Genomic DNA, 24,277 nt, shown 5'->3' with positions numbered 1-24,277 from the left:
ACTATATACGGAACCTACTAAAGACGGAGTACGACGCCGGTAACCTCCTAATTAGCCTTCGGCCTAAGGAACTAGCAGGAACGGCATCCGGCTCCTTTATATAGGTAAGGATAACTATTACTATTATTATTACTAGGTACACGATATTACCTAAGGACCCCGATAGGATACCGAAGTTTTAAAATAAGAAGAAGGGTATATATATAGTTAGTTTATYGCTAGCGACTTCGTCGTTCTAGACACTAGTATATAATCGCTAACTTTAATAGGGCAACCTTAAACTATCTTAGTACCTAATTAGAAGTTCGATTATATAGCTACTATAATGTAACTATTTAAGTATTTACTAGGTGTAAAGTTAGAGATCGATTACCCTAATAATACCCTTATATACATAACTAAGTAGTACAATAACCGTAATAGGCCTACTAAACTAGTGTTTAAGGAATACGAAGGCTCGAGGCTCGCTCGTATCTTCCCGTAAGGAACGAAGAAGACGTATAGGGTATTCTTAGTCTTTAAGCGGCCTAGCTAATACGATATAGATAATTCCCTATTATATATAGCCGTAGCGGAAGAGAAGCTCGTTAAGGCTATAGCTAGGCTCTATAAAAAAGCTATCGCTAGTAATAATAAGAAGAAAAAGAAGAAAGCCCGATCGGAGAAGCCGAAGGTAGAGAAACCTATACGTATTACCTATATAATATATATCTAGTTGCTATACTAATTCCTAATAGGCCTCCGACGACAATCTAGATAATATCGATGTTACCGTAACTACGGACAATAGCGACGAAAGCGACGCCTATCTTTTAGCGAACGTTATAGTTTATATACCCTTTCCTCCGTATAATAGTGCACCTACTAACGTACGTATAGGTTAAGCCCGAACTAGTAGTTAAGGAAGAACTAATAGTTAAGGTAGAACCTACCGACGACCGCTAGAAGAAGGAGTTATTCCTTTAGAGACTAGAGCAATCTCGTATAGAGGTAAGTAGCTATAGTACTACCCTTTCTGCCGTATAATAGATAATAATAATATATAGCGTTTCTCGGTCCTAGCTAAGTAGGGCGGAGGTTCTTCGCGGACCCCCCCCCCCTCCCTAAGGGGTTAGTTATAAGCGTAGCTATTCTTAGATTTCCCTTACTTCCGAGCCTAGTAGTACGCTACTAGCGGATCGTACGCGCAATCGATTAAAGCGCCGTTAAGAGTAGGGTATACGTTAACTATAGATAGCGTTACTATCTAGAATTGTTAGCTAGAGTTTATATAATACTTTTATCCGGTCCTTTAACGGACTTCCCTCTTAGTTAGTATGTAATATAGCTTTCGAATTGTACTAGCGTTTACGATTTACGATATACTTATATCGCACCTTTACCTTTTATCGTATAGATTAAGCTATAGCTCTTAGAGGAATATACTACTATATAATATATACTAGTTTACGACATCTCTATACCTTAGCTTGCGCCTTCTTCTCTCTACGCTTTATATAGGTAAATAGAAAAGAGATAAGCAATAGGTATAAGGCAACGCCTTTAGATAAAATTATAAGAGTGTCGATATACTAACGGTAACTAGAACAAATCTTTACGATACTATTATATAGCCTAGCACTCTTGCTATATCGAAACCTTATATACAATACGATATAATAGCGTAGGAAACGCTGCAATACTCTAACTCCGGCGCCGAGGTAAAGCTAAGAGTAGTAGTGCATTCTAAAAAGCTATTTATGGGTTGTTGTAGGGAAGTCGCTAAAAGACCACCGTAGTCTGCAAGAGTCTAGCTCCATCGCATTGGTATTTTCGGCACACAACATTCGAGACCGTCTCGCGGGCGAGAAATATGTGTGCTGTCCCCTGCGGAGATGGAATGGAATCAGTCTCGCTCGGTGTTCAAGCCGCTTAGTAAGGTAATGCCACGTCGACTTTTCGTGGCGTTCCGTTCATCAATGACATATCTTGCCTTTGAGTTTATGAATGCGGCTGTGCTCCATGTAGACATTCCTTCCAATTCTCTCTCTCATCTGTTGAATCATCGATCAAAAGAAGCAAGAAAATACAACACTCACTCTTCCGTCGAGGTCACACAGAACTCAACCATCAGCCAGAATAATGTCCGACCGAAACAGGCAACAGCACCTAAGCCAGGAGTCCGCCACAACACGCTTTATGAAAGGCGCTGGTCAAGTGAATGACCCGGATAATAAGCTTTGGTAGAGATCGATGGTTCACAGATCCGTCCGATGTAACCACTGACGCACTTCCAGGGGACCAGCGAAATGGCTGGTTGGCATGATTCAATATCTCGTGGCCGTCATGATGGTCAGTAAGTATCCCTCCCATCACCAGCACTTCGCGCCGCATCAACGCTGCTAAAAACACGTCCGTGCAGCAATCGCGGAGGGTTTCAAGGCAATCCTCAGCGGCAAGAAACCACAAGGTCGAAGACGGCCTCACGGCCAGTAATATACAATCATCATGCACTCTCACCAGCCCCTGCAACTTCCTAGAACMATCTGGTCTGCATGATGGACATCGAAATCGCCATCAACACTTCAAACAGTGGAACTCGACCACCGACGGAGCGTATTATCCACCATCACATTTACCCGAGCTTCGCCGGTCGCGACGGAATCAGCGATCCATGCTCCGGTTGCACGCATGTAATCGTGTGCGACAGCAGTCTTCAACAAACCAACGTCAGGTGTTCCTGGATTTCTGCCAGCGTTACTACTCCAAGAGCACGCCATTGTTTTGTGGTGGCACGATGGACGGACGATGAATGTATAACGAACGAGCAACTTATAATGAATTGAAATATTGACATGTTGCGGGCATGATAGCTGCCGAGTCGGAAGTTGTTACTGTGAGTGAATGTTCTGATTCTCCCGTGACCTGGACAGCGTGAGTATCATGGTCCCATCTCGAAGCTCTCCCGAGTAACTGTGAGGACATGCGCCTGTGCGTCTCACACGGACTCAAAGGACCACTAGACATCTTCCAAGACGGCTGCCGGGGACGCCTTGACTCCTTGTATTACCTTTAGATGCAACACATCGAACCCCTGGCCATAGATTTGCTGCCACTCGATCGTTGATGCGGCATTCTCAGCGCCAAAGGCACGAACTAGCCTCTCGCTTTCGCCAACGTCCCCATTGATGACTTCTCGTGCTTCTTGTTGTGTCTTGCTAATAGCCCCTTGGCCCCAAATCCAGTCGGAATCCTTGCTGATGAAAGTTCCAATCTGGCGGAAAGTACAGCTAATCCGCTGACCATCAAACGCTTTCTCGCTGTCCACCAGCTCGCACCGTGGTCGCTTATCAGCGTTGATTCCATGAAGGTACTGGGCGTTCGTCTTCAGGGACATGATAATCATGGAATTGTGCGGTGTCGGGACTCGATACGTGGTCCTAGCGCCGTTGGGTTCACTGACAGGTGCTCCTCGCTTCGTCCTCAAACGCATTGTCCTCTGGGCCCCAAAAGAGACATTGACGATATTGCTGCCAGGCACAATGTCCAACGTCTTGTCAGAGTGCTCCGAGATGAAATCTTGTCCTGAGCGGTAGAGTTGAATGAGCACATGGTTCAGTGAATGGCCCACCACTCTTTCTGCCGCCTCTCTCACCATATCCACAGTTTTGGTCCAGTTCTGGAGAGGCAGAGTGTGATCAGATGGATGCCTGTAAATTGGCATGCTACCGTCATCGCTTATAGTCCCCTGACAACACACAAGACGAGGAACTTCTCCGACCAAGTGATACATCTTTTGCCAGTCAACCTCATTATTGATCTGATCGAAGGCTGTCTCGGCTTCATCAGGGGGAAGCAGGTTGTGGAGCATCTGCGAGCCGGCGCTTTCCTTCTCCTTGCCCTCCCCAAAAAGTGGCACACTAACACTCGTGCCAATCCGAGGCTGGTAACCTTCCAAATCGGCGAGACGCAYTTTTTCTTCAATTTCCGCGACGCTCGACGGACTCAGTGCTCCAGCAGTAGCCATCGCAGCAAGACCAGGATGCTTGATACGTGTAAAGTCGGTGGGCGGCGAGCGTGGTATTAATTCAAGCCAAGGTTTGTTGCACGATGAGTCATTGGAGCTCAATTGGCCGCCGTCACGACGAGGTGAGTTGTGCTCTGGGGTGGACGGGTCGTGGTAGGTTGAACCGGAGTGACGGTCTTTAGATTTCGGGGGTGGCTTTGTTGACACCTTTGGGTTGCCCCAATGAGTCCTTGAAGACTCGATATACTCATGGGAAGCTTTGCGCTGCTGCATTGCTGCTAATACGCGGGGTGAGTACTTGCTCGAAGTTCTGGCGAAGCGAGGCTCGACCCTTCGATCGAACAGTCTCGAGGGAACGGGCTTTACCTCTTCATCTTCTTCATCGCTATCGTCGCTGTCCACCTCCAGAGCACTCGCCTCATTTTGAGACTGACGCGCCTCGCGCAAATCCATGTCGTTGTGATGTTGTTGGCCCGGTGAACCGCGAAGAGCTCGCAAGATTTGGACACTGCCCATGGATGTGGCATCCATGAACTCTTCGAGCTGCTCGATGGCAAGGTCATGCTTTTCCTGTCTGCGGTAGCCGAGACTAGAAGACGAACGTGGTCTGTCAATTGCATATTGTTTACATGTTGTGGGAAGTCCGTTGCTCACCAATCGTCCACCAATGTAACTTTGATCCCATAGCGAGCTGCATCCATAGCCGTTGCATACACAGATAAGTTGGTCTAGGCCGATCAACGGTCAGTAGGTATTCAAACGGAGCAGAGGATGCAGACTGGCTCGAGTCCAAAGGCTTCAAAGGCACTTTGGTGGCCTCTAGGCGTCTGGAAAAGAGATGATGATCATCCTGCACGTACAATGCAACCGCATATGTATAACTCGGTAATGAGCTTTCCACGAAGGGTCAGGAGCAGTGAGGTTGAGGAGAATGCCGAATAGTGGGTCTTGGTCATCTGAAGGTCTTTCCCTTCATGGATGAGTGGTAGGACCTCGGAGAAGTATTCGGCGCCATGGCTTCCGCGTATACAGCAAGGCTCGCGGTCGCAAGTGCGACTCAGAAACAGCTCTTCGTCATCTTCCCCATCTTCGTTAAGAATCGCAGGAGATTCCGGTTCCTTTGAGGCTTTTAGCGCGAGAGCCTTGACACCTATAAGCCTCTGTATCGTACCTTTGTTGGAAACTGGTCGCTCTCGTAATCATCGGAGAACGGCATCTCGACTTCTTTGCCAGATGAGCCACCTGCGAGCACATTGTCTCCTTCTGCGTCGGGTCCGTTTATTGAGCGTGTGGTTTCGAACTGTGACCGCACCCAGAAGACGTCTCCGCGCTCGCGAAATGATGCGACGAGTTTTGAAAGCGGCTTCAGAAATTCGGTGTCCGATACAGCCAGTTTTCCGGCTGGCGATAGAAAGTCATTCTGAAGGTCGAGTATCATCAAGCCCTTCCTGACCTGGAGAGTCGGAGTCTGTTGCGAAAGCAGGTCGAATAAGGACGACATCCTGTTCGGCTAGATGGCCACACTAGGTATGAAGGGGGAAGGGCGAGGGAGTCGGCGTGCGTCAAAGAAGGACGTCGTAGAAGCAGAGTACATGTAGGTGGAAGGAGACTTCACAGCCACCAAGCAATCACTTACAAAACCAAGGTTCGTGAAGGGCGAGGAGATTCGTTGTGTCAGCCCGAAGAGCAAAAGCTCGATGCAACATCGCTACCAGCGGGCTKGTTCGAATCCCCAGAAGGAGCGGGAGCTTGTTGTTGTCCGACCACTGACGAGTTTCGCGTACGGGCGGTGTATAGGGTTCACGGACTGCACCGCCTTGTATGAACACCGTGGGCATGATGTCGGGCGAAGCAGCGTGTCGATCAGCGACATGCTGCTTCTCCGTGGTGGTAATCTCAGGAGTTGGATCAGACTACGATGGGTGCGTGCGAAAGCTTCCTCGACCGAGATTCCTTCCCGTACCAATAAGATGTGTCGAGCTACAATAATTTCTGTTGCCTCGTCCCATTGATCAATTGTATTCTGGTTTCTAGATTGTAGACTGTGAAGAGTCTAATAAAACCTCGTTTCATACTTGGTATCTCTGATGAGCAGTGGAGTGCGGTAAAGCAAATCATTAAACGTTCAAATCTACATGCTACTTTGGATGATGACAGGACTGATTGACGCGGCGAGCAACACTGACAAACATTCGCTGTCGCCTGGAGCTGCTCCGTTGATATACCAGAGTCTTTCACTCCTCCAGAAGCATGCTGTTCGATTGCTTTCTGAAATAGGTGACAACCAATTTGATGTGATCAAAGTACAGCTTTGGTCGGTCCGCCGATCTTCACCTTCCCTTTCACCATGTGCGGCCCGTCTGTTGACGTGCATTCGCTCGACCGTGAGCCGCTTTCCACGTCGGCCATGGTACCGTCGGAATCCTGAGGCCGGTAGACATGTACGTTGTACAGGAGCACCGGCAGCAACTCATCGCGGTGAAGGCCCGCCTTCATCTAGCGGTGGCCATCTTTACCATCTTCTTCAACACTGACGAGCCACAAGTTGCGGTGAATTTCTTCGTGCATTGATACCATTTGTTAACATCACATGGTCTGTTTTCCTCTGTCTATTGTGAGACGTGTACGTTGCCCTGCTTGAATCTTCCGAAATATGTCGAATGAGCTTCGGCATCGTGAAAGATGGCATAATTTGCATTTGCGGATTCGAGCAAGTGTGTTTCATCGCAGTGTCAAGAAGCTCTCGCTCCACGCTCCACGCTCCACAGCACGCCACACGGATGCAATTCGCAGAAGCAAGGGCGCGTAAGCACATACAGCAACGTCGGCTAAGACGATGCATGCGGGGCGCCCAATGGCATCGCCGGCTGGCCCCAAGCTTTGTGGCAGACAGCGAACCCGTGCACGCTCCGCGGGATGATAGGCAAATACACTTCTTCTGGTGTCCGCAGAATGCTCTCTGCTTGGAATCTGGATGTGCTGATGCCTTGACCTCTGAAGACCGCTCTTTGCTCAGACTTGGAGATGGAAAGATAGCATCAATTCCATGCTCTGGTTACTCAGCCTTTGCAAGCTCCCTTAGTCGTGCAGAGCTCTGTTCCACACCGTCTGCGAACCCAATCGCACGCGAGAGGGCCACCGCTTCCTGATATCGAGCCTTGGCCTGTGCGAATTCTTTGTTCATTTCGGCAAACTCCCCCAGGTTGTGCGTTGCAACTGCGCAGCCAATGTCACACTCTTCGGTCCTGACAGGCGGCTTCAGTGCTGCGGCAACGTCCAGCGCTTTCTGGGCCCACGCCTTTGCGCTCTCCACCATGCTCTCTCTCGACGCTGCTGGGCCTGTGGGTTGCTCGTTGATGTTTCTTGAGGCGGCATATGCCTGCGCCTCTCTCGCCGCGCGCGGTGATTGTTGCGCGATGCTGGAAGCCAAGTTGTTCATCAGAATGACGGTATGGCAGTCTCTGGTAGGGTAAAGGCTCAGAGCCTGTAAGAACAGTGGCGTAGCAAGGTAGTGCTGTTCTTTCTCTTCGTAGCTGTGTGCAAGCGCTTCCAACGCCGCACCAATCTCGTTGCCGTTCATCCACGAACCCTCCTCTTCGTCCTTAACACCATTGTTCTGCCGCCTTTGCTGCTCCTGCAACACTGTCTCTACAGCCCAAATGAGCCTCGCTTGTGCCGTGTCACGGTCCCAAATGGCAGGCTGGCCGTATAGCTCTCCCAGCTTTACGGWTATGCCAACCGTCTTCGCAAGAACATTCGTCCGCCGTATTTTGTTGTGGTCCAGACCGCCAAACTGTTCCAGCCACGCCAGATTGTCGCTGCGGACTCTCTCCAGCACTTCGATAGCTTTGCGCCATTGCTGAATCTTTTCCATCAGCGCGGCAACTTGAATCTTGACGCCAATGATCTCGTCGCTGAAGGGATCCATGGGAATCTCATTGGCAATTTCTAGAGCTTGTTTATAGTACTTGATTGCTTCTTGGGGCTGCAGATCAACATTGGTGTAGTATATGGCCCTCCGCAATTTCTGGGCCACCGGCTCAGGATATTTGTGGAAGGAAGCGATGATATAGGTCTGGTACAGATAATTGGCGTAGACAATGGCACCGACACCCACTCCCATTGCCAGAATGGCCACGGTCACGGAGATTGGGTGTTTTGTGTACAAGTCGCGGGCATTCTGGGAGAACGAGCCTGCGCTGCGGCGTTGTTGGCGAAGGAGAACGTTGATCGATGTACGAGGCCGAGGCGATCGATGTGGCACATGGTGCATGTGACGGACGGTATGCGAAATCGTCCCCCGGGCATTTCGTAATGGTATGCCTAGGCGAAGCAGTGGCTGGGACATGTTGAAGGAGATTGTTTTGTGCAAGATTCGACCTTAGCTTACATTTGAGGTTTGATTTACTCTGTAGGGCTGAAGCTCTTCGACGGAGCAACGCATGATGACGCCCTTGGATTGTACCTACATGTACCTAGCATCCCAACTTCGCGTCTCCATCACTTTCAATGTTGCTTTATTCCTTCCAAGCTGCTTTCATGCATCCCGTGCCAACGAACAATCTCCACAATGTGCGGGAGATATGTGTTGTCAATGCGGCCTAGCGCTGTGCAGCGGCATCTGGCAGAGAATAATATGCCATCGGAAGAAGCYCCAAACGACGATGATGATCGCATCAGGCAATCCTACAACTTTGCGCCGGGATATCATGGTCTCATCTACAGGGCCAACACTGCTGATCGTGGTGCTGGTCGCGATGGAGACCATGAGTCGGAAAGCAATAGTGCCGATGGACAGCCACAAGTAGATGGACTTGCCACCAAGGAGACCAAGTACAAGTTGCAAGCGGCGAGATGGGGTCTCATTCCTTTCTGGACAAAGCGTGCGCCAGATTATGCCAGTCAAATGCGCACCATTAACTGTCGTGATGACAGCTTGATTGAAAACCGTGGCATGTGGAACACGATGAAGCAACGAAAGCGGTGTATCGTCGTCGCTGAGGGGTTCTACGAATGGTTGAAGAAGAATGGCGGGAAAGAGAAGATTCCTCACTATACGAAGCGTAAAGATGGTCAACTAATGTGCTTCGCCGGATTGTGGTGAGCCCACATCGACCGTGATACATATTGATATCAACTAACACTCCTGTCCTCAGGGATATGGTTCAGTACGAAGATTCCGAAGAGAAACTCTATACATACACGGTGATCACGACAGACTCAAATAAGCAGTTGCAATTCTTACACGATCGAATGCCGGTCATCTTAGAGCCAGGCAGTGACGAGATGAAAGCATGGCTCGATCCTAACAGGATTGGATGGGACAAGGAACTGCAGAGCATGCTGAAGCCGTATCAGTATGAGCTGGACTGCTATCCTGTTGACAAAGCGGTGGGAAAAGTGGGCAACAACAGCCCTTCATTTCTCATCCCGATCGACAGCAAGGAAAACAAGCAGAACATTGCAAACTTCTTTGGCAATCAACGCGCTACTGCCGAGAACGTTGCCGCAAAAAACGAAGCTGCACGCGAGGCGAAACAAGCCACGAGCGAGTCGTCCACCAAAGAGGATCCCAAGGAGGATCGTGAGACTGCCKCAAATGTTGAAAGCACCGAGGACAATGCGCCGTTACCGAAGCCAGAGGAAATTTCTGAGCGTGAACTATCGCAGCGGCTCAAGGTACACCAAACAGACAGCGATGGCGATACATCCGTCGCAACAGGCGAGAGAACCGAGAGGGACATCGCTAAGGACACTACGGAACTTGATGACGAGTCCATGTCAAAGGCAGCAGATGAGCAGGTGGAGAGGGGCATCAAGCGAGAAATGTCAGAGATCGATGATGCAGCACTCGCTGCTGCTGAAGACACCGCTCCGTCGAGAAAGGCTGTCAAAATCGAAGACTCGGGTATATCACCTGTGAAAAGTACTCCAGCGAAGAAGGCTACCGTAGGGAGGTCAAGAAACGCTACATCCAACGAAAAGGTCGCGAAAACGCCGACAAAGGACGGCAATGCGAAGATTACCAGCTTCTTTGGGAAATGATGGAAAGAAGCACTTGACGAAATAACGAAATGAACGTCGACACGACAAGAGTCCGATACGAGAACCGACTTGCGACCAAGAAAGGAAGTGAAACTTGCAAGACTAGAGATGCAGCCCGTTCCTTGTCAAGGGTCGRGCCTTGTTTGGCGCGATGCGTATATGGGCCAGAGAGAAGTTCGACGACGTTCTGTCCGGCTCAGGGGTATACCCGCCAGTTGTCACTAGCTAGATCATCGCGAATGCCAGAGGAATGTCTGCTGCCATGTACTTGAACGCTATACCTTATTATGAGAAAGACGGAAAAACGTGACACAGTCCTCCGCATCACATTTCGCCGGTGCTGGAAACGAAATATATTCTTGTTGGCACTGTGATAGCTATATGTGCATAATTCGAGGACTCTTGCCACGGGTACAAAGCTCATTAAATATGCAGGTTGCTCTGACTCTCAGCAACGCTGCTTCATTTTTTGCTTGTAGCTGCATGTTCGCCAGCGTAGTCGCCGACTCACTACAGCGAGAGCCGGCAGGCTTCAATTTTCCTGTGCTTTGGCAGAACTTCAGAAGCACCAAATGTAAATGTAACAATCGCGTTCAATCATATCTTGTACAGTTTTCCCTACATGTAATAGATATGGCATCAAAGCTTCGAGCTGCTATCATTACGCATTCGTCAGCCTCCACTTTACCATCGCCGCAATTATAGCCACCAATACCCACCTTCCTGCACCAGATGCTGTGCTTTTGCCTCCCAAACCTAATGCCCACCAAATGAGTCCACCGGTTGGGTTACCATTTCGATCGAAGTCGGGCTTCAATTCGCTCATCTTCTTGAACTTTTTCAACTTGGCATCGGTGTATGGTGGGTAGCGGATATCTAGCATACCCTCCAGCCAAGCCGGGGTGGAGGTGATGGAGCGTCTGTGAGAGAAGCACTCAAAGCTGGCTCGACCACGATATGCGCCTGTACCGCTGTCGCCAACACCACCGAAGGCAAGGGTGGGGATGGAGGCATGGAAGAAGCCATCATTGACCGAAGCGCCACCGGACCGTGTCTGGGACAAAATCTTGTCGGTTTCGGCCTTGCTGCCAAAAGGGTACAGCCCCAGTGGCGTTGCGTGCACTTTGTTAGCCGTACGGATGGCTTCGTCCAAGTCATTTACTGGCAAGATTGGAATCAGAGGTCCGAAGCTCTCATCAGCCAATAGTGGATCCTCGGCGTCGTTCACCTGCACGACCGTGGGCTCGAAGAACAGTTTCGACTTGTCTGTCTTGCCCCCCATAATGATCTTGCCCCTGGTGCTGTCAAGCATATCTCTCAGGCGTTGCCATTGGCGCTCGTTGATGACCTTGCCATAGCCCTCCTCGTGCTCGGCTCCCTTGGGCTGGAACTCCCGGAATGCCAGCTCAAGCTGTCGGACGAACTCGGGAAGTAGGTCTTTGTCAACAAGAATGTAGTTTTGGCTGACACAGACTTGACCAACATTCAACAGTTTTGCCCAGAGCAGACGTCTCGCAGCGAGACGAGGGTCGGCGTTCTTGGTGACAATGGCCGGGTTTCTCCCGCCGAGCTCTAGCGTCACAGGAGTGAGTGTCTCTGCTGCTTTCTTGGCTACAATCGTGCCGACGGCCGCGTTTCCCGTGTAGAAAATCTTATCCCACTTGCAAGCCAGCAGAGCGGTCGTCTCAGGAACGCCACCTTGGACGACTTGATAGCCATCCGGGTCCAGGGACTGGGCCACGACGTGCTGCATGATTCTCGCGGCGTGCGTGGCATTTTCAGACGGCTTGAGCACCGCCGTGCATCCAGCCGCGATGGCTCCGACCAGCGGACCCAGAGACAGCTGGAGCGGGAAATTGTACGCGCCAATGACCAGCACAGCACCCAGCGGGTCCTTGCGGATGCGCGGGCTCATAGCCATGTTCGTCCACGATGTGTCTTCGGCCTTTTCGTCCTTCATGAACCGCTCGAGATTCTTGCACATGAACAAGATATCGTTCAGTACCCACCCGACCTCGGACAAGTAGGCCTCCATCGCGCTCTTACCCAAATCGWGCTTCATGGCCTCGAGCAGTGCGGGTTCGACATCCTTCAGCCCCCAGTACAGCTGGCGGAGTTGCTTGAGACGATATTGTAGTGGCCGTGTGCCGTGGGTGTGGAATTTGTCAACAACGCGCTGGTGGATGGCAGGTACAGCGTCGATGGATGTGAATGCCAACGCGGGCAGGTCTTCCATCTTGAGCTCAATCATGGTTGCGGTTGGTGCGCAATAGCGAATGTGGAAAACGTGGGAGAGGACGTGTTTTTATGTCCAACGCAATGCGCGCGATCCGGCTGCTATGGGTGAGATGTCGCTTCACACGAGCGGAGCGGAGCTGTCGAGGAATTGTAATTCCGTACCTCGGTTCGCGTATCGAGCGTTTGCACCCTGTCATGTGAAGATGGTGCGGGCCGCCACAATGGAGCTCTGTGCGCTGAGCCTGAGGCTGAAGCCGCGCCCCACCAGAACAAAGGCAAAGGCAACGCAAGCAACCTGAACATCATCTCGACCAACCCCACGCAACTGTGTGCCTCTGACACTGCTAACACTCTCTTGTCAGCGCCGTCAGCTTCGCAATCGCATAATCTTTCGCTTCGCCTGCTTATATCGACATCTCCGGAATTCTGTCACGGCCGCGTCTGCATTCAGGAATCACAGAGTGTGTCAAACAGATTCTACCTAACATCCTCAGCCGCGCGCGTATATTGGTTCCCACGCCTCGATCTACGCCTTCTATCCATCCAAACGACACCACGAGTTGAACCTCTGCTTCAGAACCATGGCCGACCTTCAGGGCCGCAAGACATTCAAGGTCTTCAACCAGGATTTCATCGTCGACGAGCGCTACACCGTGACCAAAGAGCTGGGGCAGGGCGCATACGGTATCGTCTGTGCCGCAACCAACAACCAAACAGGCGAGGGCGTCGCGATTAAAAAGGTCACCAATGTCTTCAGCAAGAAGATTCTCGCCAAGCKCGCATTGCGAGAGATCAAGCTGCTTCAGCACTTCCGCGGGCACAGAAACATTACATGTCTATACGATATGGATATCCCACGGCCCGACAATTTCAACGAGACCTATCTCTACGAGGGTGCGTCAACTAGAATACCAAGGTATACGTCTGCGCGTTGCTGACACCACACCACACAGAGCTCATGGAATGCGATCTCGCGGCTATCATCCGCTCTGGCCAACCCCTTACCGACGCCCACTTCCAGTCCTTCATCTACCAGATTCTTTGTGGACTAAAGTACATTCACAGTGCCAATGTGTTGCACCGTGACCTAAAGCCGGGTAATTTGCTCGTCAATGCAGATTGCGAGCTGAAGATTTGCGACTTTGGGCTGGCCAGAGGGTTCAGTGTGGACCCGGAGGAGAACGCTGGGTACATGACTGAATACGTCGCAACACGTTGGTACAGAGCTCCTGAGATCATGCTCAGCTTTCAGAGCTACACCAAAGCTAGTACGTTCAAACCTGACCCCACTGAAAGGCATCGCTGATAGCAATCCACAGTTGACGTTTGGTCTGTGGGCTGTATACTGGCAGAACTTCTTGGCAGCAAACCGTTCTTCAAGGGCCGCGACTACGTCGACCAGCTGAACCAGATTCTGCATTATTTGGGTACGCCTTCGGAGTCGACACTCGCCCGGATCGGTTCTCCCAGGGCGCAGGAATACGTGCGAAACCTCCCCTTCATGAACAAGATACCGTTCCAATCGCTATTTCCCCGTGCGAACCCAGATTCTCTAGATCTCCTCGACCGCATGCTCGCTTTCGATCCAAGCCAGCGCATTGAGGTGGAGGAGGCACTTGAACATCGGTACCTGTCCATTTGGCACGACGCTTCGGATGAGCCAGCGTGTCCAACAACGTTCGATTTCGGCTTCGAGGTGGTAGATGAAGTTCCAGATATGAGGCAAATGAYCCTGGCCGAGGTGAAGCAGTTCCGTCACTCTGTTCGTGCTCCACAGCAGGCGCAGTATTCACAAGGGCACCAGCAGGGCCAGCAGGTGCCCATTCCGGATGGTTACGACCGGGCGTACGAGGACCCGAGGCCTCAGGAGATGGCTGGTCGTGTAGCCGGGCAGGATTTAGAGAGAGAGCTGGAGGGCGGTTTGGACGCGATGCGGTAAATGTCTCGCATGATTGGAAGATCGCATYGACTATACCATCAAGTTGACGAATGATCGTATCAACGCTGGCGAACATGGCAGCGTACACGCAGGCTGCTAACGTAGCCAATCTGCTTGTTAAACCATCTACACTTGTGACTTTCATGCTCATAGAAGTATTCGTGTCCTACTAGCGGCAGGTTGCTCGATTCGGGTTTCTTGCATGTCCGAGGACCGCACAGTGCATGCAAGGTGTATGAGCGTATCTGCAGCAAAGCGTGCATTTCCTTTAGAGCTCGTTCCAAATTTCGAAACGAGACTTGAACGGCAGCAACTCCAAAGCCCTGTCCCGACTCCCGGCATCTACGATAAGCTTCGACGAAACGCCGACGGGACTTTTTAAACACATGTCTCAGGGCGGTCCGGTCCAGCAGCAACCCACCCACGCGGTAGACGGAAGTTGGAACGGACTTGTGTCAGAAAAAGAGCGGTGAGATGTAAAAGAAGGGCGCCCAAGCACAGAAGCACAGAGGCATAGCACACGGTAAACCTATTCACCAGTTGTAAGCCCGAGCCTAGCATGAGCTCGATACCGGTCGAGTACAGGCGGAACGCGCACCCAATAGCAGTTCGATGCGCCCATTCGATGGCTATGCTGAGGTGGCACCAGTAAGCGTCGCAAGACAGTCGGCTACAAGGATAATAAGAACGCGGTTGTCGTATGCGATCGGTTGAGCCTAAGTTGTCGAGCTGCAGAAGCTCCATTTTTCGAGGAGCGTTAGGGGTGAGTGGTGGAGAGAGATGCCAGCCTGCATGTGCCTATGCGTGGGCGGCCCACTGTTCGACAAACGGCCACCTTTTGCGGTACATCGTTTGTGGAGGGAACGTTGGACGCTCCCTGCACCAGCCCTGCCTGGAGAAAGCAAAGATTCCTCTACATCAGGTGTGCGCAAGTAGAATGCATGTATCCTCTGCTGATGATGCGTCGAAGCGAGCACAATAAGATCGGAGGTTTTCCCATCTGCAGATCTGTCTCCAAATGCATGGCCCAAGCGCTTGTTGCCCTTTGCTACTAGCGCGCTTCCACGAACATCTCTCGACTGACCATCATACTCGTCGTAGCTGCTGTCGTTGTCGTCGTCGTTTGTTTGCGCCGCTGTACTCCTCCGCCCCGCCTTGCTTTTTTCCAGGTCGTCCCGATTCTCGGTTCCTCCTTCGTCAGCGGAATGTGGAATACGCAAACCCCGCTTCCCGCCAGCCAACCTCACATTTGATCCGACCCCAGACACTCGCACTTGAATCCCGAATCACAACATCCTCCTGCAGTGACCATCGAGCAAATCGGAGAGGCCGTCCCGGGAAAAGCTCTACCGCTTAGACTGCGTAGGCGCAATCATCCGTGCGACTGTGCAACAGCGCTGCACAACGACCTCCAGCACCCCGGTCGGTTCCACGAGACATTCGCGGGAACCACTCCGCCTGTCGCCGCTGTTTGAAAAGGAATAGGCAGCTTGGAGAAAAACGAGCCACATGTCTGCTGCACGGGTGTAGATATGGGACTTGACAATCGACGCCCTCCGCTGCCTGCCCCCACCGAGACGTCAAATGATGAAGACACCGAGGTGAACGCGCAGTTCACAGGACGCACCACCTACGTGCCCGACGACGGCATATCTCTGCCACCTGACGGTCGTCCCATTACGATTTCCACCCAGAAAATTACGACGGCGCGTGAGGGAGACATCGGGCGCCACGGCCGGAACAAAAGCCAGACAAGCCTGCTGATTGAATACTTTGAGGCCTCCAAGTCGAGCGACAAGAGTCGGTCCCGTCCCAGCGTGAGGGTCAAGGTGACGCCAAGCGCACACAAGAAGAGCCGCTCGGGGAATGAAGCCATCCAAATCACTGGAATAGGCTCCGATCGCAAGCCGTCATACWCCCGGCGCATATCGCTCGGAAACTTCAATAACCACGGAAAATCTACAGACGTGGTTGAGGGGACGGAGGTTAGCCACTCGTCGGAAAGCAACGTATCTGGCAGGACACCGTTGGAGATTGAGGTTCTCAACAACGAGAGCGACATTTCGACTCACCGATCATCCCGCGCGCTCAATTACGCGGCTGTCGACTCGAACGTATCTTCCATGCCGCCGGACAGTATGTTGGAGGGTGAATCTTACAACGAAGGCGATGTGAGCCGTGCACTGGAGCAAGATGGTCGGTATGAGGAGACAGCCTACCTCAAGGCACCTGTCAGGACCGGCAGTCAGAATCGTAGCGACAGCAGAGAGCGGCTCACTCAGAAAGTAATGGAGAAGCTGGGAGCATCATCGTCCAAGCCGCGCAAGTCAGGCCGCACAGGCCACGAACGTAGCTCAAAGGACTACAGCAGCACCAAGGAATACGATGGCGACTCCCGCGAACGCCGCCGGAAGTCTTCCCGATCACATCGGTCTGAAGAGGACGCAGTCAGCGGCGCAGAGTCCAGCTTGCTATCTTCCCAACTCACGACAAGCGACAGATCATATCGGTCCGGCACTTCGAACGCTTCACGGATGACGAACAACCCCAAGCTTTTGGAAATGGTGGAGGACACCATCAAGCGCATGATACTCCCCGAGATCAACGCCATCAGGGAGGATCAGAAGACGGATCGCAAACTGCGTTCTTCTGCGGATAGTCGGCGCGGGTCCGTCCAGACCGAAGACGAAAGTCACAGCAGTTCACCAAAACCCGCCTCCAAGCCCAAGGTGGTACTCAATCGCGACGGCGATGATCCTGGAGTTGTGCTCTCGCGTGGCGATTCAGAACGTGTGAAGCACCGTAAGTCTAGCCGAGAGAGCCACACTGAGAAGACGAAATCCAGCAGCCGGCGCTCTTCGGGGCATTCACGCGGCGAAAAAGCAGACGAGCAACAACTGCAGCCAAGGCCAAGCGGATCCAACAATGGGCTTCGCGGTGCAGCATCTGTAGGACTGGCAGGTGGGGCTCTGACTGCGGCGGCGCTCAGGCATCACGACTCTCATGGAGACATGCATGAGCGTCGCAAGAAGCGGAGCAAGTCTCGTGGCAGTCGCAGTCGCTCTGTGAGTATCACTGAGAAGGCTGATGAGATTCACTCCGACAAGATCATCCCGCCAATGCCTCTTGGCAGCAATGTGAATGATTCGGACATGACCCGCGATAGCTTGCTCTCCAAAGCGACTGATTCGTCAGCGCTACATGAATCCCCTGGCCAGACTCCCGTTCGCGAAATCTCACGCGGTTCCTATGATGCATCCAGCTCGCCCACATCTTCTCGTACACTTACTGGCGTGTCCCGAGGAATTGGCAAGAGCCATTCCAACCACTCCTTCGATGGTCCCAGAAGTCCAAATGGCGGCATTTCAAATCAAGCCCGCGTTGCAGCGCTGGCTGCGGCCGGCCTCGGCGGTCTAGCCGTGATGAGGGGCGGCGGGGACCAGCACATGGATGCAGATGGTTACGGTGCGCCGGCCCCCCAACGCAAGATAAGCAGTCCTGTGCAAAGCATTTCGAGTTTGAAGAAGAACTTTGAAGACGACGAGCCGCTCGTGCCTCAAGCTCTGCGGTCGCGAAGCCCGGCGCACAAACCCTCTGCCGATCGTTTGCGAGGCAGTCATCATTCTCAAGCCTCATTGCATTCTGTCGAGTCTTCGCCCACAGCCAAGTACGGTCATTCCCGGCAACATTCGCACAATGGCAGTGTGAACGATCAACCACGTGACGCGGGGACGCCGGGCGCAGAGACTTCAGATGAATGGTTTGAACGACAGCACCTGGTCAATGATCGCTACCGCGACTCGACGAATCGAGACTCGTATCAGACGAATCCATATCCTCAGGACGAGAAGCGTTACACCATGAATACAGACGATAGCTATGATGAGCACCTTGACGACACACATTACGACAGCGACAAGGATGTGCGAGATGTTGGGCAGAACATGAACTACGTGCACACTCCTGTGGCAGTGGAGTCTGCCGTTGCATCGTTGATGGAACATTCTACAGTGAGTAGTCACCTACTCTCCTCAATTGAAAGCCCGGGCAGGACGAATGGAACCTATAGCGATCGTATGGCTGAGCACATTCGGGTAATGGGTAAAGGCAAGCTCGCCGTCTATGAGGGTTCAACACTCAGTCAGACTATGCCTAGTCAGGATCGGTGGGCAGCTATCAAAGGTCAAGCCGTGAGGTCTGTCGAAAAGGTCGGTATGTCGCCGGAGCAAAGCCCAGCAAGGAGTCTGCACCAGGAGGGTACCTATACAAACCAGCCAAGAATGGTCTCTAGTGGCTTGCCGCTTGCCGATGACCCCATGCCAGAGATTGGCCATTACGACTCGCAATCTGACCTGACAAMCAACCCATCGATCATTCAAGGACCCCTGGGTGGCGATGCTACTGGCAAAGACACATGGCCGTACACTCCCGATCCACCTGCCAATGGTGCAAATCAGGACAGTCGTTCGGCCAGAAGTGGCCAAGGCAACGGAGACGGGATCTTTACTCACACTATCGCTGGTGGTACTGCCTTCACCGCTGCGCAAACCATGCGCCAGACTGTTGGCGGACCCGACCGAGAAGCCACCCCCACCGGCACCGGCACCTCCCCTGCATTCCGCGATGRGGGGTATGTCACCGACGCTCGTACTCGCTCTGTTGGGGGCATCACACCACGTCCAGACCAGGTCTACGGCAAGAGGGACATGGAAGAGTATCAGCGTGCAATGGACGCTCAAGATCTGACCGGCGAAGATCCWTTCGCGGCCGCACAGCATACYCGTCAATTCAGCGGCAACTCGCACGGGATGGCCTCGCCATTGTACGACAGCGCGACTGGCAAGGGTCTCGATCGCATTCAATCTCACGACATTGTCGCCCTCATGGACCACCTGACCGTTCGCGACGCTCAGCGTAACGCTCGAGACACCGAGATTCTAGTTACTCTAGTGCGCAGTGCGGCGGAGATGCGTCACTCATTCGATGAGATCAAGAAATTCATCACTGAGCAAGACAAGCTTATCATGCAAACCACCGACCGCAATGCAGAGTACACGGCGCAGAGGGTTTTGAGTGGCCCACGCCCGCAGCCTCTTGGATCCCCCCGTACTCCACGCYGCGCCACAGAGTCCGAGGAGGATGTCCAGACCAAGCGCAAAGGTGTCCTTCGAAGAGCTCTCAAGGGCTTGACTGGCGGGAAGAGCGCAAAGGATCTCGCCAGAATTGAAAACATGCTCATGCAGGTATTGGACAACGTCGAAGATCTCAAGCATCAAAACGGCGGACGACCGCCACTTGAKCGTTCATATACCGAGGACAGCATGGACTCCTACGAAAAGCTTCGAGCCGCGCCGGATTCTGGCTATGAGCCCGAGGGTCAAGCTGGAACATCGAGCACTGCTAGCCATTCGGGACATTTCGCAGTCGCGCCGCGTGAAAAGCAACAGTTTCACTCTGGGTACGATGGTCGTCGTGGATCCGACAATCGCGTCAGTACCGTAGCGGAGGACGACGAAGATGAGCTAGAGCCTCATGAGCACCTCGTGTTGAGCCATCAGTTTGAAAACAACGAGCGTCTCCTGACCCCCACTCAGGAGCTCAATCGCACCCGTGGCGTATCGCCTAGTCAGACACCGCCTCAGCACGCTGCGACTTTCAACACACCTGATAAGCAGTCCAAACACAAGAGCAATAGYTCCTCTCTCTTCGGGGTTCCAGTTCCAAAGATTTCGCGGTGGTCAAAGACCACAGCATCGTCTGCTGCCCCAGATCCCGCTACCCTCGACAGCCCAAAGCAGGCCCGCAACTTGCGACCATCGTCCGAGGCATCAAGATCAGAATCAGCATTGGGGGAGTACGATGATGACCAGTACTCAATTGAGGATGACGACCGTCTGCGCTCGACCCAAAGCCTCGCGAGAGAGCAAGACCAAGCCGGAGCAGGCGACAGTCGCACCATGCGCAGCCAGGGGAGTCGACTCACCAGAACACCGTCTCCACTGATTCCAAGTGAAGCTTCTTCCAGCGGTCACTACGGTTATCATCATGACGAGCGAGTCGCGTCACCGGTGCAGGAGGATGAGGATGCGCTGTTCGACGACCCCAAATATCAGGCGCATCGGAACTCACTCCCTTTGCAGCATCCTCAGCCACGACAGGGTCCGACTCCGCGTCACCAGAATGCCTTGGAGTCCCAAGCGCAGACCTTTGACGATCACACCGGAACGAACTCCGATCTTTCACAGCGCACGGTCTCAGATTTCGACCCGGCAGTCTGGGGTTCCTCGGGAACGGCCGGCTTAGCACGCCACCGTCTGGCCCACGTTGAGCCGTTGAGTCCAGTGAGTATGAACAGTCCAAGCGGATACAGCAACCCCGTAAGCAGTAGAGATGGACCGCTGGTGCCACAGCAGCAGAAATCGTCTGTCCCTCCCAAGGTGGCCTACCAGCCCGAGTTGTCTCCGGAGCCAGAGTCCGAGCCGCAGTTCAGCAACAGTGGCTTCAGCAGAGAGGCGTATTCTTACAGTAGCCCTTACGGCTCCGGGCACTTGTTGGAGCCCATTCCGGAAGTCAGAATGTCGTTGGAGACGGATTCTGGGAGGGTCAGTAGTATCCAAGTCTATCAATGACTGACCAGAGTACTGACGTGTTGTTTTAGATTTCCCCAGGCGCATTCTCGTTGGGTTCGGCCAAAGCGGTCGACATGCGCTCACCGGGCAGGAAAATCACGGGTCCACGGCCGATGAGCGGTTCCTCGCCGAATACTGCGCGTATCGTGGAAAACTCGGGAAGCGGAACAGTCCGTCGCAAGCCGGTCCCAGGAAGCCAAGGTTTGTCCCCCTCCGCTGCGGGACCGTAGTGGTAACGTTGGTGTATTAAGCGTGATGCTGACATGTTCGCAGCCTCCCTCGACAGTTTTGATAGCGAGACATTCTGAGCTTATGCAAGCGATAGAGCGAGCATGCATCCAAGCAAAGGCGTTGGTTTATAGATGACAGACACCGATACMCACAGAGACGATACGACCCGAAACGCTGTTATGAAAGGTAGCAGGGAGCTCCATGGCGTTTTAAATACTTCGTTTTTGGGGGCCTCAACTCATGCCATTCACGGCGCTTCAATCAATGATTCAAGGTGCCTCCGTCAGTCTTCAACGTGCCTCAATCGGTCTTCAAGGCACCTCGATCAACGTCGGTCCTGGGCATGTGTGTATGGTCACCAAACTTGCCGACTGTAATGTGATCATTCTATCTGGGTCTCTCGATTTGTTCACGCGCCAATGTGCCGCCGTCAATGCAGTGAGTGCATCACATCTTGGCGTCTCTCACTGTCATGGCCGCATCGAGCAAGCAATGCGCGAAGGAAACTATGAGCATTCCGCTAGGTTCCATCGCGCTTGGATCGTCCCTCTCTATAGACAGTTCCGAGGCTCACACATGGCCATGTAGTTCGATTTGGAGGGTTTGATGAGTTCCAGATCCAAACGCATCGCGAAACTGAGTCAGGCAGCATGACTTGCAGTCATCTGTTCAGTGGCCGCCGAAGCTGCGGCATTTCATCCCGACCGTTGTGCCCGTGAAGACCGACAGGCWAGAGCAGCCGTGGGATCGCTGCCGCGGGGGATGACGATGCATACCTGTGCCCGGCRCCGCTTGTAAGTCCGTTGCGACGAATTACGAACGTGATCAGACATTTTCATTACGAGGGACGCTCGATTCCCAGACAACTCTCCGAACGCGGCGTGGTTGCTTGTGATCGATAAAAGCTGAGCAAATCGGCACTTGCGGGAAAGTGAAGTGGCTGAAGCTGCGGACTACTCTCCGTGAAATAACGCTTGTATATGCAAGCAGGATGTGTGCTGCCCCCGTGCGAATCACTGTGCTGCGTTTAGCCTCTGCGCCTTCAGAAGGCGAATGTGGACATCACCTGGCAGGCGAAGCTCGAAGTTGATGATCAGCAGAGCTCCATCCTTCCCTCCAAACCCGCGTTTGGGGGCGAGTCGATGATCCTAACGGCTCCATGTGGCACGATCGGGAGAGTTCGAGGAATGCTCTCCCACAATTAAATGGGAAGCTGGCGGTGCTGCGCGTTTGGCCCATAACTAGCCAACCAGGGGCAGCTATACGCTCCGAGAAGCGTAGCCATCCATCCACGAATTCGGCATATGTGCCCTGAACAAGGCCCAGGTGCAGCTCAGCGGGGAGTCTAGAACCTGCGTTTGTTTGAAGTCATCGCCCTTGGCCTGCTGCCACGACAGGCGGTGCCTGCATGTGCTGCTAGATCATCGTATGAGGTAAATGCTTCTTTCGGTGAAAATAGTGCCAGGCCAGATTACGGAGCGTCTCCGTGTCGTCTGAAGCGAGTGCATGCGAGGCTGATCTTCATGGATGATGAACGATCTGAGTTTGGTTTCCCAGCAGCCACGAGTGTGGCGTCGCGCATTCGGAATCAATCCCAATCATGAACCGCATCGGCGATGGGAAAAAAGTAGGTCCCAGGACTAGCCCGCGTCAACACATAACACGCGAGTTTCTCGACTGCCCTGACGTTGTTGCTGCTTCACCACTAACATAACTCCTGCTGCCACATGCACCTCGCATTTCGACAGGACCGCACAGCCCAGACAAGAAAACGTTACTGTCGTCGGCGCTCACACATGCTTGCCACCAGCCCTTGATCCATTGAATGTCCCATCCAGGACGGCCGTTACTGGCCGCTCGACTGTCTGACGAAGCATCAAAAGACGGCGGTTCGCCCGGCTCCGGTCGACAGCCCGGTGGTCGACCTAAGCGCACATTAATTGAGAGCGCGTGCTCCGCATGCCGACGCAGAAAGTCCAGAGTGAGCGCCATCTCATGCCACTCTCTCCCACATCGTTCGCATTGCTAATTGTTCCAACAGTGTGACGGCTTGAGGTGCGCAAACAACCCTCACCTGGACGCGTGCTTTTATGCTAACAAGTTTGCACAGGCCATCATGTTCCCGCTGCCAGAATCTAAGAACCGACTGTCAGTATGAGGCCGAGGAGGGCGAAAGTCGCTGGTCAGCCCTGCGGCGTCGCAATCAAGTCCTTGAAGCCGAGCGCGACCAGGTCCGCGAGTTACTCGCCTTTGTTCAAACCAGACCCGAGCCAGAAGCCATGGACATTTTCCAGCGAATGAGGCAAACTCACTACGATGATGTTTTAATACTGTTGCGTCAAATTAAAGAGAACACGATGGGCATGCCACCTGGTATGGGCCCTCTGCCGCCTCAAGGTACCGCCGCAGAGCGCCTTCCGCCAATTCAGACCATTCTCGACGTCCCAGGACGCGGCATGACACCTGTTCATCCACACCTCACCCATAGCCACTCTTTGAGTTCGGAAGACAGCAGAGGMTCGTCAGTGCCCGACCTCATCGGTGGCATGCCGCAGCATCGTCCACACTTGGAACCACTTGAGCCGAGCCTCCTTGCGCAGCACCAGCAGCATCAACAGCATCAGGGACATCAACATCAACAACAGCACCACATGATGCCTGGCCCGATCTCCTACAGCTCGGAGGAGAGCTCCAATTCGATTGGATCGACCTCTATGGACGCCCCTAGACCGTATCATACGCCCTGAGCATGCTATGTTCCCGGCTAACGGCAATCAGTTATGGCCACTGTGAGAGCTTTCTCGTCCGGCCACTTGAAATGTGATTCCCAAGCGAATTCCACAGGTCATCTTCACTTCAACCCCAGATCGAGAACGCCAAGCGCATCGTCCGGGTAACCCGCTGAACAGCTTCATTATCCTGTCACTAATAAATGCGACTCGCGYTGCCCACAGGCGATTCTGAGCTTGTTGCCGAATGAAAGCCGTTATTACACGGCATCTGGGAAAGTTGGATGTGCGTGCGGGTCGTGGAGGCTATGACGATGGGGAACTTCACTAGCCTCGGCGCCCGCTGCTTCAACCGCAGATCGAGTTGTGCCGGAGTGTTGATGGGATCTGTCTCGCTTATGCCCGTCACAACGTGTACATGATCATGGACTTGGCCCAGCCGTGTCTTGTGTCTGGGGTC

General features: G+C 52.9%; 9 protein-coding genes; 5 read left to right on the top strand and 4 right to left on the bottom strand.

The window, feature by feature from the left end:
* Positions 1-2,121: 2,121 nt before the first annotated feature.
* RCC_03332 (uncharacterized protein) lies at positions 2,122-2,475 on the top strand (the record flags this gene model as incomplete). XM_023768622.1 has 3 exons in its annotated part: positions 2,122-2,222; positions 2,277-2,335; positions 2,402-2,475. The coding sequence occupies 3 exons, from the start codon at positions 2,122-2,124 to the stop codon at positions 2,473-2,475; spliced, it is 234 nt and encodes a 77-aa protein (XP_023624390.1).
* A 523-nt stretch (positions 2,476-2,998) lies between these two features.
* On the bottom strand, positions 2,999-4,006 carry RCC_03331 (uncharacterized protein; the record flags this gene model as incomplete). Its single annotated transcript, XM_023768621.1, has 1 exon — positions 2,999-4,006. One exon carries the CDS (start codon positions 4,004-4,006, stop codon positions 2,999-3,001), a length of 1,008 nt encoding a protein of 335 aa, XP_023624389.1.
* Positions 4,007-4,104: 98 nt separating this feature from the next.
* RCC_03330 (uncharacterized protein) lies at positions 4,105-5,507 on the bottom strand (the record flags this gene model as incomplete). XM_023768620.1 has 5 exons in its annotated part: positions 4,105-4,284; positions 4,373-4,595; positions 4,661-4,734; positions 4,867-5,124; positions 5,178-5,507. The coding sequence occupies 5 exons, from the start codon at positions 5,505-5,507 to the stop codon at positions 4,105-4,107; spliced, it is 1,065 nt and encodes a 354-aa protein (XP_023624388.1).
* Positions 5,508-7,061: 1,554 nt separating this feature from the next.
* RCC_03329 (uncharacterized protein) lies at positions 7,062-8,354 on the bottom strand (the record flags this gene model as incomplete). The annotated part of the gene is made up of 1 exon (XM_023768619.1): positions 7,062-8,354. One exon carries the CDS (start codon positions 8,352-8,354, stop codon positions 7,062-7,064), a length of 1,293 nt encoding a protein of 430 aa, XP_023624387.1.
* A 222-nt stretch (positions 8,355-8,576) lies between these two features.
* Positions 8,577-10,051, top strand: RCC_03328 (related to DUF159 domain protein; the record flags this gene model as incomplete). XM_023768618.1 has 2 exons in its annotated part: positions 8,577-9,106; positions 9,163-10,051. The coding sequence occupies 2 exons, from the start codon at positions 8,577-8,579 to the stop codon at positions 10,049-10,051; spliced, it is 1,419 nt and encodes a 472-aa protein (XP_023624386.1).
* A 661-nt stretch (positions 10,052-10,712) lies between these two features.
* Positions 10,713-12,302, bottom strand: RCC_03327 (probable fatty aldehyde dehydrogenase; the record flags this gene model as incomplete). Its single annotated transcript, XM_023768617.1, has 1 exon — positions 10,713-12,302. The coding sequence occupies one exon, from the start codon at positions 12,300-12,302 to the stop codon at positions 10,713-10,715; it is 1,590 nt and encodes a 529-aa protein (XP_023624385.1).
* Positions 12,303-12,870: 568 nt separating this feature from the next.
* RCC_03326 (MAP kinase) lies at positions 12,871-14,228 on the top strand (the record flags this gene model as incomplete). XM_023768616.1 has 3 exons in its annotated part: positions 12,871-13,183; positions 13,243-13,557; positions 13,609-14,228. The coding sequence occupies 3 exons, from the start codon at positions 12,871-12,873 to the stop codon at positions 14,226-14,228; spliced, it is 1,248 nt and encodes a 415-aa protein (XP_023624384.1).
* Positions 14,229-15,760: 1,532 nt separating this feature from the next.
* RCC_03325 (uncharacterized protein) lies at positions 15,761-21,165 on the top strand (the record flags this gene model as incomplete). XM_023768615.1 has 3 exons in its annotated part: positions 15,761-20,830; positions 20,887-21,058; positions 21,131-21,165. The coding sequence occupies 3 exons, from the start codon at positions 15,761-15,763 to the stop codon at positions 21,163-21,165; spliced, it is 5,277 nt and encodes a 1,758-aa protein (XP_023624383.1).
* Positions 21,166-22,913: 1,748 nt separating this feature from the next.
* Positions 22,914-23,835, top strand: RCC_03324 (uncharacterized protein; the record flags this gene model as incomplete). XM_023768614.1 has 3 exons in its annotated part: positions 22,914-23,069; positions 23,130-23,143; positions 23,199-23,835. 3 exons carry the CDS (start codon positions 22,914-22,916, stop codon positions 23,833-23,835), a joined length of 807 nt encoding a protein of 268 aa, XP_023624382.1.
* Positions 23,836-24,277: the final 442 nt, after the last annotated feature.

Source organism: Ramularia collo-cygni (assembly GCF_900074925.1).
Source record: "Ramularia collo-cygni strain URUG2 genome assembly, contig: RCC_scaffold04, whole genome shotgun sequence".
Taxonomy (NCBI): Eukaryota; Fungi; Ascomycota; class Dothideomycetes; order Mycosphaerellales; family Mycosphaerellaceae; genus Ramularia; species Ramularia collo-cygni.
This window is presented reverse-complemented; position numbering and strand designations above follow the sequence as displayed.